Source organism: Mesitornis unicolor, unplaced genomic scaffold, assembly GCF_000695765.1.
Source record: "Mesitornis unicolor isolate BGI_N332 unplaced genomic scaffold, ASM69576v1 scaffold39020, whole genome shotgun sequence".
Lineage (NCBI taxonomy): Eukaryota > Metazoa > Chordata > Aves > Mesitornithiformes > Mesitornithidae > Mesitornis > Mesitornis unicolor.
Genome location: NW_010156948.1, coordinates 1 through 16,071, shown reverse-complemented (window position 1 = coordinate 16,071; position 16,071 = coordinate 1). Strand labels below are relative to the sequence as shown.

Sequence of the window (16,071 nt, the reverse complement as noted above, 5' to 3'; positions counted from 1 at the left end):
ATATATTTATATTTATATATTTATATATTTACACACACACGCACGTAAATGTATGTGTGTATATATACACAAAGGTATTTAAATAGTACATAAATATAAATGTATGTAATTATATTGTGTATATACAAACACAATACATGTATCATTTATATGAACAGTGTATATACATTTTATACACACAGTGAGTTTGGGTTTTGTTGTTTTTTGGTTTGTTGTTTTTGTTTATTTTTAAATGTTTATATATGTATACACACACACACACACACCCCCCTGTAAAGACGTGCTGTAAAACTGTGTGGCCACACAGTGAGGAACTGGAAAGCTGTACTGTTTCATCCACATTATACTCACAGCTAATGTTTCTTTTCCCATTACTCCAGTCCTTTCCCCTATTTCTCCTTTGCCATGTGCTACACCCACCCAGCACAGCTTAATGCCACCTAAATCAGTTTGTGAGCTCTTTGAGGAACAAATTGTCTTTTCCTATATTACCATACTGTACCCAGCACGATGTGACTGGGGTCTCTTGGCACTACTGTAACATAAACAATAAATCAGTAAAAAATAAGAAGTTATAACCTTCAGGGGCTCAGAATTTACTTACTTAGTAGTTAAAATTGAAAGTGACTGGTGCTGTTCAAGAATTTCTACAGTTATCAGTAAAGGAAAAAGGAAAGTACTCCTTCTCTTAACAAAAATAAAAGAAGGTAAGAACTCACTTGGCTTTATGAGGATCCTCTATTTCTAAATCCCAAACGTAAAGTTTGCCAACCTGATTGCCCAGAGCAAGCATCTATAAAAGAAAGCAGCAGATACAGAAGTTTTAGAATACCATCTCAAAGAATAAAAGTCAAAATTTTATAAAGACTATAGCTGATAAATTGTGTGTGAATGTTTGAACATAAACGACTTAATGAGTTTGTTGGAGGGGCTACAAATGCTATAAGATTCGCCTCCCTTCTCTCATTCTGTTATCCATCTCTGCGGAAGATATCAGTAAATACAGCTTTGGTAGAAAATAAGTATTTATTTGGAGGAACTTTTCCCACCAGACAGAACCCAGAATGGAAAGTCCAGAGCTCCTCTAGCAAACCATTCTGTTTTTCAAAAATCACAGGAGCCAAGTCTTTCCCCATGCCCAAAAACATGGAATCAGTTAAAAGCTACGCACCTTCAAATACAGCAAAGCCAAAGCTCACACAAACCTTTTGCCAGAAATCCATTGAAAACCTCATGTACCATATATCACACTGGCTGTAATCAAATCTCCCAAGTATGGTCACATTTGACTCACTGGGCTTGATTTTATCTATATCATCTTCCATTTTGCCAGGTTTCCAGCACACAATGGCGTTTTCACAAGACTGAAGTGAAACAAGGAAAAAAAAAACCACCTATATTTATAATTTATACTGCACATTCAGTCTAACTATGATTATAACCAAATATTTCATCTCACTGCTTCCCCGCCGACGTTAAAGAAGTACAACTGAAAATCTCACCCCTGTCCTTTGATCACAACCACATCATCACCACCACATCACTGCCCATCGCTGTAACAGCACTGCAGGAGCCCTCCCTCACCCACCTCAGAGGAAGTCAACCAGATGTGCTCTCACACACTTGCACTAGCAGTTTAAATTAACCTTGGTTTGAGGGATGTTCACCCAACCCCTTCAACCAACAGGGCCATGCATGCACCAGTTTTTGGCAATAAGGCAGTTGGACTACCTAGTTTAATATCAGCAAGCCAATATTAGCAGCGGACACAACACTTTAATTAAAGTTATACCATGATGGGAACCCTCATTTCTCCCTTTAGCAGCAGGATCCCTCATTGGTATCTACACATTCCCTTTCTGTACATCCCAGGCAGACTCTGGTTAGCTGATGTGCCTGTATTTTTAGCAGAGGTACAGCTGTAGTAATAATTTCACTTTTTAAGTACAAACCGCTTATCCACAGATCCTAACAGCTGACAAAATTCACTCCATAAAATCATTGGACACAGTACAGTAACCTAAGATCCAAATTCTAGTAAAACCTCTATTGTTTAAGATCCTCAAAACAAGCAAATATGAGTAACATAGCTGAAAAAGCTGTCACTTTACCTTGGAAAGAATTAGATCTCCCAACCATCGTACACAGTCAACATAGTTTCTATGGATGTCTCTCGTAGAAAAGTCAGGAAAGTGAATTTTCTGGGAAATAAAAGGCCTGCGGAGAAAATGGCCAAGTGAGGTTCAGAGAAACACAGACACACAAATCTAATTTCTAACGGCCAGTTTTAAGATATCTCGATGATAAAAGGACAAGCCTGTCTTTTTTGCTGTTTCAACAGTTTTATAACAAAGTCAGTTGTACGTTGTTTTGTTGTTTGGTTTGTTGTTGTTTTAAAAGAATAGGAATAGTCCCTGTTTTCATCCTCATTTCTAACAAAATAATCTTTCCCACTGTACAAGACTGTGCAGGGACAGTGCTAAACAAAACCACTCCTTTCAGATGCTGAATACAGCTTCTGTTGCCAAATACTTCCAGGACTAATTAGAGCTCAGTTTTCCTGATGCTTCTTCTGCAACATCTGAACTGTTTTGTAGAAAAGCACACAAAAAAACCTTATCATTTTTTTTAAAAGCACACTTAAAAAGCATCATTTAACATTTGGTAACATCACCAAAAAAAGGAAGGGCATTTTAACAGCTAGTCTGAAGGCTGAACATGTTCAGTGTGTTTTGCATGTCAGTTCTTTCAGTGCTTTAAATGGAAGTTAAGATCAAAAAGTCAATGAACTTCATAAAAGAGGATTTATCTGTCATGTGTCTAATCACTATGTTTACTTGACAATTTACTCATAGCTGAGGTCAGATCAGAAAATTATGAAAATTAAGGTTATGACTACATAAAGAGTTTCGTCCCTGTCCCAAAGCCAGATAACAGATACAATAATCAGTAACAACTACCCAACAGAAAACTATTTGCTACATTTAATTACACGGATGTGATTCCTTCCTAGAAATTTTGAGGCGAAAGGAAGAAAAACCACTGAAATCTTGAAACACAGTGAAATACAAGCTTTAATAAAGAATTATAGAGTTAATAATTCCAGATATTTTCTAGTCAAGCAGATAAAAAATAACCACAATATTTAAAAATAAATATTAGGACTTTCAATCTATATTCAATAAAATTCTACTGAAGCAAACATATTCAAGAGATAATTAGTATCCAGCACAATCCCCAGGTCACTCACTATCCCCAAGAACTCCCAATTTGGATAGAAATTAACCCAGGCCATCGATGAAAATATTCATGTTTTGCAAAGAGAGCCAAGATGACGACTACGTACCTGTTGGTTTTGTTTGGGTTGTACTCGTAAGACTCTTTGATGGCATTTATCATTCTCTTGGAATTAATTCTCCAGAGTTTCAGAGAGTGATCCATCCCACAGGACATGATTTTTTCACCAAGAAGATCATAATCCTATGTATATGAAATAATTTTGAGCACTCCCAGCCTAAGCAGCATCGTAACAACTCAGATTTTATTTCATCAAAACAGCATTTTCATGTTGAGAAAGCAATAAAACGGCGTATTTCAAATAGAAAAATACTAACTTAATCCTGCTCACTGTAAAGCAGCACTCTATCTTAGTAATTATATTTACTCTCTCTCAAGAAAGAGAGGTGTATCAACAGCACTGACAGACAATGAATCTACTGCTAGTGCTTCTCCCTCAATAAATTGCCTGTGTTTCATTTTATGGAGCAACTTGGGCAGAATTGGAGGACTATGACATGGGTGATGATTATCTAAAACCACAGGAGAATAAAACAGCATCAGGTTTCATGTGGATGCACCCCTCACCTTTCAGGTCACGCTACAGGAATGGAAACAGTTCTTAGGAGCAGCGTCTTAAAAGTCAACTATTTTGTTTTTATTTGCTGGGTACCAGTGTCTGTTCACAGCCACTGAAAAGCAGCATAACTCACACAAAATTACTTCTTCCCTTCACTACCATGTCTCTCAAGGTTTATTTGCTCTTGCTGCTTTGTCTTGAGAAGACCTCAAGAACTTCATAAGTGGGACCATCATGAAAATGTTTTACTCCTTCTAGCCCCACTGAGCTCTATTTTGTTTACTTCTAGGCTGCCCTGTGAGTAAACCAGCCACTGAAACACACAGAAAGTAAACATCTGTCCTGTGTATCAAGAGGTGGCCAGTTCAATCAAACCACCTTAGATTTAAACTTATCTCCTTATAACAGTATTTATGCACTTCAGGGTTTTTTTAAGTAGGTATAATATCAAAAACAGTGCACAAGAAGATACAAAGTTGCATATTGTAGGCTTACTATCCTCCATAAATCTAAATGACTGCCCCACAGTCTTCCACTTACTGCACTTAACACCTCATCCCTGTGCCCTTCTACTCCTCCAAATATTGCAACCAGCGTGTCTGTCTGGATGTTCCACAGTCTCAATGCATGATCTATAAAGAACAAATAAAATTACATGCTGCTTTTTATATGTACATATGAATAATATAGTTCAGCTTAACCACTTTTCAATAACAGGTGTTCATGTAAACATCAAAAAGGCATTTAATTCTTCTGCATTTTCTGAAATTCACTAAAATTGCCATTACAACTAAACTACTGTTAGACTAATTCTGTAATTCAGAAAGTGTGTCCACCCCTCTCCTAGGGACAGCTTTTAGCAAAAATATACTTGGATCTTTAGGTCATCCAAAAAGCAAAGAAGAGTCAAGTATGCTTCCATTTGTCTTCTCTCAAAAATAACTGTATATATTAAAAAATGCTAGAATTCCTTTCAGCTGCTCTTACATCAGCATTCAGAGAAGTTTGATTTTCCATTTTTTTTAGTCTTTCAAATATTATTCTTTATGAACTACAGACTGTAGTGATGGGAAGCTGTTTAACACTAAGTACCTCAAAGTCAATCAGATTAACCCACTTGTTTAAAAAAAGTTTTAAATTTCTAATGAAGAACCTCTACTGTATTTCCCATTTGGAAATAGGAGCTTCTACTTTATTTCCCTTTTGGATTCCACAAGCCCACTGCACTGAATTACAGCAACCTGGAAGGCCACACAGTCCCAAATATCTTCCTCTTTCTATTCATCTCTCAGTCAAGCAGTTCTGAGACTTCGATGTTCTCCTGCCTCACAACTTCTTGGAGATAATACCTAGTATAGAGATTGCACACTAAAACTTGTAGTACTACGGCTGATGTCAAAATGTTATTAAAAAGAGAATCTAAAAATAGATACAGAACTCAAGAAATTCACCATTACAGACCCATAGCATAAACTTGGCAGTTGCATGAAGCAGAGAGGATCCCAACTCCTATTCTTGTGTAGTTTCATCAGTAAAACCAATTATGTTAAAGTCAAAAGTCTCCTTGTGTGAATGTTTCCCTCGAGCATTCCTGAAGGTTTGCTCTAGCAGCAGACCAAGTATTCCCTTACTTAACAAAACAGTCAGGATTAGGAAGTTGTGACTGTTGAGGTGTTCTGGACAAGCCCATAAGACCACCCTGCCAAAAACTCACTTCTCCCTCCACTGATATGCTTTTTACACAAAGTCAAATTAAAGTCAGGGCTGCTCCTGAGAGATAGAACAGCAACAAAATAAAATTCCAAGTTTTCCCCATGAGGGAAATGTGGTGAGCGCTGCCTGCGACATCCCCGCTAGATGGCATCGTGAGTCAACAACTGAAAAAGATGTCAGGACACTCAGAAAGGAAAGAGCAACCCCAACCCTCGTGTTTCTTCCTTCCTAAAAGCAGCACTGTTTACAATCTCTTTGCACCACAGTTGGAATTACGTTCATCATAGGCCATGGATTTAATATGTAAAAGATATATAGCCATAAAAGAGCAAGATTTGCTCTAAATTTTCAAGGTCAACTTAGTGTCATTCATTTTTGGCCATTTTCAAGACCAAAGTCCAATCCAAATTATCCTGATTTATAAAAAAACAAAATAGATTTTTTTTTTCCTCACCTTTGCTTACAGATAAAAGGAGATTTGGATCTCTTGGATGAAATTTCAGTTCATTGATTGCATTTCCATGGCCAACGTAGTGCTGGGATAGAATTCAGAGACCAAGTTATCATTTCCCTTCATGTTTACATGTATTTAAAAGACAAAAGTTTCCTGCTTTACTGAAATGCAAGCTGTATCTCAAAGTTCCGAGCACTCACCTTTATACACTGCATTGTAATAGGGTTAATTATCCTAATAATACCCCTGGAGCCTGCCACAGCCAGAAGAGGATGGCTTGTATTGCTATCATATGTCCATGCACAGGTATAGAAATTTTCATCTGCCTACAACATCTTAAGTTAAGGAACAGAGAAGAAACAGGAGATTGTGAGTGTTTTAAAGCAAAAGAAGCACTTTTTTAAAAAATGTAACTTTTTTAAAGTAAACTTGTTGCTATTTTATACAAGTGTCCACAAATCTCTGCTGGATCCAGTAAGAAAAACACACATATTTGATTATACATCTGCAACATCAACATCACCATTTCTACATATGCCAGTTTCCTCACTTCTGTTCCATAACATACAAGGAAGACCTTCTATTCCTTGGCATCACTTTTCAACCTCTTTCTCAAAAAAAAAATCCAAAGACTTGGAATAAAATGAAGATTAATCAAGACTGAACTCACAAGTTGTTGATTTGTGTACTGCAAACGAACAATGCAACTTAACTACCACTTCAGAGCATGAAACATAATTCTTAGGCTTTAAACCCAGTTTCAATTAGCAGGGAAACTGAGATCACGGCAAAGCAGTGAATGCGAAACATTACACAAATGTTAGTGTTGGTAAGATTAAACTGATGGAGAATCAGTTTTCAATTATTTTAATCCAGCATGGTCCATGAGTCTGCATTTTTACTATTTTTTCAATAGGAGGGATTCAAGGATGTGGGAAAGAGGCAACACTTGAACCTAACATAAGGAATGTGCCGTATCAGTGAAGTTTTAAATCACGGACAAAACCTTTGTATGCTTTTTCCTACAAAGCCCCATCATTTTTGATAAACAGGAAGAAAACGAGTGGCTTTTTAACTTGAAAGGATACATCAGCATCCACATAGGACTGCAACAGACGGATTTCGCCTTGGGAATGACATTCATATAAAGTAACCTGGAGGAAAAAAATATGTGGGAGAGATTAGTATTACTTGTGATATTACAAAAGGAAATCCCATGCACCTGTGCATTGCCTTCCTGATGGGAGAGGTAGCGTGCCTTCATGGTTTAGATCTCATTCATCATCTGTTTGTTTCCAACAGGTGGAAATGATTTGATAAAAGAATGCTAACAGCAGTTTCAGTGAAGCACCACTCCAGGACTTGTCAGCAGTCCTTCCCGGATATTAAAAATCTATTCTTTGAATTGTGTTAGTAAGATTAAACTATTTGGAATTAATTACTGCAGCCATATCTAACATGATTTGGTCTTTTAATGAGCCATTAATACCTTGTTTAATCTTGCTTTTGGTAACTGCCTGGTGAACAAACCTGGAAGTGAAAGGCTTCTTGTTTATTCATAACACTTGCATAGAATGTTATTTATAGAGTTATTTTCAAGACTGAAATGACATAGATCCTCATTCAGAGAGAGCCTATAAATTCACTCCACACAGGCCATTAATTTAGCTACTGAGCTCCCTGGCATCATTGCAGACACTTCTCATCCGATTTTGAAGCGTATGACCTTTTGGAAACAATAACATCTATGAAGAGTAATTTCAGTGCGAAGATACATTTATGCACCTCTCTTCCTTATCCCAAGTTTATATTACTGAAGGATTTTTTTTCTTTACAAGACAGGCTAATTCCCAAAGAGCTAACACATGACTTCATAAAACAATCCAGAGGACGCAACTCTTTCAGGTAACAGATGTTACATACCCCAGAAATAAAGCTTTCTGTATGAAGTATTCTGTGTCTGTACTAAACAGAGGTAAAGGGACTGGTTCAAAAAACAGAATGCAAGCAGAACCGCACGGAAGGGCTTACGTTTAAAAACACATTACTCACTCTGTTGCTGCCTACAGTGGCAAAAACGAGAGGATCACCTTCTTTACTGTGCCAGTTAAACTGGACTCCAAACAAAGGCTGACCGTGGTCCTCCTGTAGATGTAAAGTACGATTAGAGACAAAAAAAAAAAGTTAAACCCACAGGCATGTTATTTCTGTGAAATTCAGTTGTGGTGGTAAACAGTTTAACTGAAATGCTTTCCTCCTCAAACTACTGGGTTCACATCCAGTGTAATTGCAGATAGTAAACAGTTAAGAAAAACAACAATTTTGTAACATCACATTTTAACTTGGCTGTCTTAAAGGAGGTTAAAGGAATATGCTGCCTTCCCTCCTCCAGCTTTTAAAAAATGACGGGGAAGAACTGTTGTCTCACAGCTACAGCCAGAAGCTGGCACAAATCCTGAGTTACATTTGCAGCTCTACTATGTTTTGCAATTTTCCACAGGGTAACCTCTGCATCTAAGGCCACATCTATACACATTTTATATTGTTAGAATTACTTCCACACAAAGATTTACGACTTCACTGAGGAGAACTATTAGGACAGAGAAGAATGATACTGGTATAAGGATGGAGGAGAGCCACATTTAACTATTACAGCACAGTTAGGTCTTGCGACTCTATTGCAGACACGACAAACTCCCTCCAGAATGTCACAATGCTGCTGCAAAGTTCATGACTACAAAGTGTTTTCAGCTCGCCTTCACAAACAGTTACCAGAGAAATGCCAAGTATTATTTTTATACAGCTTACATCAGTTTAATAGAGAAAGAAAAAGAAAAAGAAAAAAGAGAAACAGTTATGTTTATGAATTGTGATGAATATGGTGGTGCTTGTTAATAATTGATAACAGTATTTTGGCCTGTCCTGACAGGATGTTTTCAGTAAGAATAATGTTCATTAAAGTGCCTCCCCACAGGGGACTGTCTGGGACAGCACAAGCAGGAAGGAAGTGTCTCATGACGGCTGCTAAGCAGCCTTCAAATGGCAGTGCTTCAGAGACAACACAAGAAATATTAGCCCTGGCAGCTCTGGCCTACCCAAGAACCGAAGAATAACTTTGAGAAGGGGGCATGGGTGGAGAGTCCAACACTACTCAGAAAAGTAAGGAAGTCTGGAAGAATTTAAAATAGCATTATTTACCAAGAAAGGCAATATCTGTAATTAACAGACATAGTTAGAAGTGCTAGAAAGAGAAGGGACAAAAAGCTTTCAGAGATGAAGGCCTGCAATTCTTAAAGACTGGTAACAACTTTTAAAGCCAAACACAGATTAAAAAAGAATTGCTCAAAGTTTAGAAGTATTACCTATCACAACATGAAAGAGCAGACTAGTGGCTTTACGTGATGAGGGATATGGGATATTAGCAAAGGAAGAAGCAGCAAGGTTATTAGTGAACCCAGGACAGAAGGAAGAAGCAGGTATTCAGCATCTGTAAAGCATTATAGTCGAATTAGAGATGAAGAATGAAGTCAATTGTATGTCATAAAATTGCATACACAAGGCCATGATTTTTAGCATCCAATAAAGTCACAAATTTTTCTAGACTTATTTTTTGAGTGTATTTAAGTCTTCCTTGAAGAGAATGGCTGAGAGGTCAAATACAGAATACTTCAAAAAAGGGACAACTGATAATTAGTTGGCTTTGAATTTCTGTGTGAAAGAGTTCATGCTGGTCATTACTGAGGGCTTTTGACATACTGCATGCAGACAACACAGGCAAAATGCATGTATTCTTACTGCTATATTCAGAGATATATTAGCAGGTTTTGCACTTGTTTTTCTGGAATAAGGTTGTTCTCTGTCATGTGCACTGTTTCTCATAAATTTAATGAAATGGGAGAAGTGAAGAGGAAGATGTTTTCCCCCCTCAAGACAGGATATTTTTCTAGCATAAGTTGTGATAAGTTTGTGATTTTCTAAGTAGGACTCAGACTAGGGTGCTATGTAATAAGTAGAGTGATACAACAGAAGGCTATACTATTTCTATAATTCTATATTTTAGTACATACCTAAAGTATTTAGTAAGCTTTTTCAAAGACAACCTATTTCTCTGGAAAAATCACTCTGCGAGACAAATATCTTTATACTCCTTACATTGTCTGCAGTACATTCCTCACACTGAGTGCTACAACCTCCAAAAGCTGACTGTACTTATCACAGTTTTTCTGGTGTTTAATGGATGAAGGAGTCAGGCAGAGGCTCACTGCAGGTAAGGCCACTAAGGTATTTGAAGAAGTATGCTCACCTCATTTAAACTACCATCATCCTCACTGGTCAGAGACAGCACATAACGATTTTGATAATACCAATCCACTCTAATTTTTGTCCTAAGTGCTAAACAATGAAGTAGGTTTTTAAAAGTATTACACTTCTATTACACTTTTGCACACTATGGTTATCCTGAGATGCCAAGTATGTCACACAGATCCGACCACTGATTTGTACAGACAGAAGAGTGACCCCGATTCTGGTCCAAAAGTAGAATTGTGAAATGCCATCTTGACCCTGGTAGGAATAAAGGGCACAAAATTCAAAGTATTCGGCTTCTTCATGCGCCAGAGAAAGAAGGCAGAGGAGAAAATAGAGCTACAATTGTTACAAAAGCACACAGATTAAAAAAAAAATAAATCAATGGTTACTTCTGCCGTTACTCACTAAATGCCAAGTCAGGTTCAGACAGTAAGACTAAACCTGTTTTTAGACTGAAGGCAGAGAAGTAAATGCCAACACAAAAAATAATCACCTGTCACTACACAAACACATTTCGATATGCTGTCACCTGCACTGCCAGCAACGAACACACTGACCACACACGCATTTCCAGTTCCCTGAAGTGGAAGCAAGCCAATAATGGCAGTGGTTTTAGTTCCCTCTCCTTTATGCAGAATCGTGCGTGTGGTTGGTTACTGATTCCCAGTTCAGGGGACAGCGAGCAGAAGCTGAGAGACAACACTGGACTGCTAACAACTGAGCCGCACCTTATGCAAGAGCAAAGGGTAGGATAAAGAATAGCATTGTTTTAAAGGGAGCACATCAAAGCAGAATAGGCACAGTTCATTGCTGGAAGATCGGTAAGCAAAACATATATGGATGTATGTGAGGATGTGTGTCTGTTATCTCTGTATGCCCATTTATAAACTACTTTTCCATTCAGCCCATTGAAAGCAAAGATTTTTCGGTACACCTTACGGAAACTTAGTACTGCCCAAACAAAAAAAACAGACACAAAAAAGGCAGTGTTTTATTTCCTGTCATTTTCCAAGTTATATTTTTTTCCTGATGCTTAAATTTCACCCAAAATAACTTCCACAGTAGTGTTTAAAAAGCATATTTAGCAAGCACTGAATTTTTCAGGCTGAATCATAACCGTTTAACATTCAAAGCAGATGGTAATGTCCATAGTTCTTTGTTTCCCTAAGGAAAAAAAGTAAAAGGCAAAATAAGAGGGAAAAACAAGACTAGGAAAGTTGATAAACATGTAATTTATACAACCCTACTGAATATTAAAATTAATTTCCATATCTTTAAGTCATGGTGACTTTTCATTAATTTCAGTATATGCACCTTACAGCATAGTTCAAAGACATATTAGCTATGGGACATACGATGTGATATTCAAAGAGCCACAAGTGTAATTTTTGAACCATATACAACATTCAACTGTCAGAGTTTATCTCCACAGTATCTACAAAATTAGTATGGAGAAACAGGAATAAGAAAAGAGACGCTTCCTCAAACAGGAAGCAAACGAGTTAAAATGTGGCTGGTACCTAGTCTTTGTATTAACATGCCCGTTTATTATTATTAGCATTAATTTCAGTTCAAAGAGAAATGGGGGGAAAAAAAAGTTAACAAAAATATCCCACTTAGCTGAAATGCTACACTGACTCCCTCACAGCTTGATTCCACTTGCACAGGAATCTGTTCCCAGGCCCTGATCCAAATCCACAGAAGTCAGGGATTGCTTAACTTCATAGGGCCACCCTATAGTGGGGCCTGGGTTGCAGTTGGGGTGAGGGATTGTTCTGTCTTCCCACAAGACACTTGAAACAAATAGGCTTAGCAAAACTCAGAACTTGTTAAATGTTTGGGTGCTGAAAGGTCTGCGCCTGTGTTTGAAGCATGACTTGAGACCACAAAAAGCATGAATTGTGTGGGTGATTCATGTGAATCCCAGGAACAGCTGCCTACTCAGGTGAAAATGAAAGAGCTGCCCTTCCTCCTACTCCCTGAACGGAACGGAGATAATTTTTATACATCAAAAAACATATTAATATCAACTTGTTTTCTAGATACTTTCATCAGTATAACTTAATATCACAATTTCTCCAGTGGCAAAGCTCATTTAGGAGGTTTTCATGCTCCAAACCTCCCATTCCTTCCCACTCAGCTACCCCAGTGAGGGAATCTGAAGCCAAAGTTCAGAAACAGCTACACCAGCATAGCTCAGCATTTAAGAGTTGAGGAATGGCAAAAACCTCTTATTGCAATTCTGCAGAAAATATCCACTATAGAGCTGCTAAATATAAGGTATAACAAAACTCATCTTGTTCCAGATGCAATCTTTCCTTTATTTAGAAATCTTATAAAAATCTAATCAGATGGCACATTTACAGCTTTTGCTACACACATATCCCACACAAGGCTGCAGAATGAAAGAAAAACATCCTGACAGTGTAAAAGAATCAAAGAGAAAATTAATTCAGTTCACCAGAGCCTGTCACCAGGGCAGAAGAAAACAGTAATACCCTAAAACACAAGAACAGGGAGTAAAGATCACGATCCCACATCCCTTAATACCATGAGATATTACGTAGGAAGATAAATATGACCTAGATCAGGTGTGAACATGTAACCACAATGCTCATGATAAATTAACCAAATTGCACTATATAGCGTTTATTAAAAGTGTCAGTGGACAGAAAATATCTGATCTGGTAAGTGTGAGGAAAAAAGCTACTTCAAGATTGTTGGATCGTTTTGCGCTTTTTAAAAATACACTTCAATGGGTAGAAAAATCTGTACAAGCTGTGTGCTTTGAATCAAGCTGTCACAGGTTTTGTTTTATTTGAATCTGTTTATCCAGTTTCTTATCTCAAGAAACTACAGCTTCAATGAAACACGTAATGATATCACACAGAACTTTGCAAATCTGCACAAAAATTGGGTTAACTGCAGCACTGCCTACTGTTTCCTATTTCTCAGTAGCCTTTGTCTTCAAAACTTCAGCTATTCCAAATAAGAAAGGTACTTTCTTCAAATAAGCATGGAATATAATTGTACAGATATTTAAAAATACCTATTTTGACAGTGTCTCACAATCAACATCACCATTACTGCCAGCAAGCAGTACCCAGCAGTCCCATGTTGACCTTACACGTACCTACCTTTAGGCTATTTACACATTTGAAGGAATATTTGCACTTCTTTGACTTCCATTTTCCTTTCCCCCAGCTTTTTCTTCCCGGCGCATTAGGAGTGTTTGTTGGTGTATCAGGGCGTTCGGTGTTAGTACCACTTTCAATACTAACAGCATCATCCTGAAAACATTCAAATTATATAGAATATAATAACGGTATCATTGACTGCTGAATAAATTCAACTAATTTAGTAGCACGTGGCCTTTTCACTTTTTCTTCTTCTCCTTCATAAGGACAGAGAATCTCCTAGGACTTGCTGTTATTTAGATTCACGTATTTAAATCTATTATTAACATAATGGCATTCTTCCCTAGAAACAGAACATGAGTCCCATGAGGACTAATCCAAGAGGGACAGACGTGAACTGTGATCCAGTGAAGTTTCTTCGAATACTGGTAGCTGCTCTTAAGAAAATGTCAAAAAATAGTGGTTTTTTTCTAGAAAACATCTTTGACGTAGATGAAATGAGTACTGAAGGAAGAGGCTGTTTGTGCAAAAACATTATGCGCAGCTATACCAAAAATCTAACCATTCTGAGAGATTTCAGGACACCCTGGGCAGCATCGGGCACAGCACAGCTCTGCAATAAGTCAGCACTGCCACCAGAAGAGGAAGTCCCACCCCTCTCTCCTGCTCTTTCCTACAGACACTTAATTCAACTATAAGCTAAGTTAAAAAATAAAAACAAACAAAACCCACCTAAAAGTAAAAATTACTTGCTGTCTGATCAGCTAATTAATCCAACTGGCCCTCCAACCATCAGAAGCCAGACCTAAGATAAGGATGGGGTGAACTGAAAAAATGGGGTGCACAAAACAACCCACTCTGTTGCTGAGTGGTTTTTAGATCAGCTTCGGAAAATTAACAGAAAGTACAATTTCATATGCAGTCTGACTGCAGGATGCTACTCAAAAGGACGTTTATCCTCCCTGCACCACCCATCACAGCACACTTCACCTGCACCTTAACTGTGCTTCCATGTAAGTTCAGCTTGTTAAAAATAACTTTCTTTTTTATTTTTTCTTCTGGCAAGGTAGTCTGTTCACTTTCCATGAGAGTAGCAGGGAAAAAACAACTCATCCCAAGGCCACACGATTTCTGGATCTGAACTAAGGGAGACAGAGACAGGCAACAGCCTGCCACTGGAGGAGATCAAGTGTAACGTGAAGCTGCATCAGGAACTCCACTAGGAATACAGAATAAGGTCAACTACGAACACTAATACACCAACTCCCACTGAACACTTATTCTATGTCCCAGTTTCATACCTGTCTCATCAAAAACCAGTTGAGGTATACTGGTCTCTGCCTGCCCAACAACTCTGAAAATCAGGACATTGAGAGGGAAAAATGAGGAGGAAAGAAAACATACACGTCTGCAGGTCAACCGCCCAAACCTGGAGTCATTCCCTTCACATTGCACCCCTAAAAGCCAGACATCCCCTAATACATATAACCAAGGTCAGCAATTTTTACATTTTCCAGTTTCTTCTCCTTTATCCTAAGAGATTTCAGAGCTTGCCAAATTCTTGTCTCCGAAGCACACTTGCTAGCAAGAGTTGTAACACTTCACAAGACTGAAGTTTTCTCTGGACTTGTCAGATATCATCAATATAGGAACACCAGGTACCTGGTATGATGCAACTACAACGTAACTGACAAACTTGCATCCAGGACACTTGTGCAACAAAACACACCCTTTTTCTAAATCAATACTATTATACCAACTTTTAAGCAGAATTACAGCTTTCCAGATGCAACGGAGTCCAGTAACAAACTCTTGAAAAGGGAGTCCTTTCACCGCTGAGACAGATTGCGTTTTCAACAACCAACCAGCCCACAGCCCGTGGACACTGATAGCCTACAACAGACACCAAAGCAAACCTGAACACCTTTGTCACCAAATCACACTTGGGATTCACACATGCTGCTGAGAAGTAAGAAAATTCAGCAGCAGTGGTACGGAGCACCTTGAACCTGCCTGTCACCTCACAAGCAGCACTTCCACAGGTTGTAGGGGGTGTGGTCCAGATCTCTCACTTTCTAGATAAGTGTTTTAACCAGGAAAAAAACCCAAACTGCATAAAACTAATAGCCAAATAACATCCCCCACTAAGTAACTACATAAAGTGATTGCTGGATATTACAAATAAAGTTTGTCTTTTAAGTATGAAGCTCTGCTTCATCAATCACATCACCTTTGTTCTGAACACCAGACTGTAGCCTAACTCAGATTACAGCCCTGAGCCTCCGCTGCCTTCTCCTGACAGGAGCTTAGGAGTGCTGCTCCCTATCCCTCATCCGCCAAAGGGCTGCACATACACATGCATGCTGCGTGTTACTCTGCAACGTGACGGTGAAGACATAAGAAACAAAACTGCAAGATGGAAAATTTTCCTGAAAAAAACAAACAAACAAACAAAAAACAATAAAAGAAAGTCTGACATTCTGAAGCAGACTGCGAGTCCGAGCCTGCTCAAGAGTTTGGGCCTCAAATTCTCCGTGCCCCACGTGGAGGAACAGCGAGTGTCTCTCTCCCAGACCCACGCCGATCTCTCCCACCGGGGCCTC

The 16,071-nt window shown here is 38.3% G+C and overlaps 1 protein-coding gene across 1 annotated transcript; it reads right to left on the bottom strand.

The window, feature by feature from the left end:
* Window positions 1–715: 715 nt before the first annotated feature.
* On the bottom strand, window positions 716–13,621 carry EED (embryonic ectoderm development; the record flags this gene model as incomplete). Its single annotated transcript, XM_010194977.1, has 10 exons — window positions 716–793; window positions 1,206–1,364; window positions 2,112–2,217; window positions 3,347–3,480; window positions 4,397–4,488; window positions 6,024–6,105; window positions 6,224–6,349; window positions 7,112–7,177; window positions 8,076–8,168; window positions 13,469–13,621. Coding segments are annotated over 10 exons (1,089 nt in total), but the record flags the coding sequence as incomplete, so codon positions are not given.
* Between the last annotated feature and the right edge of the window lie 2,450 nt (window positions 13,622–16,071).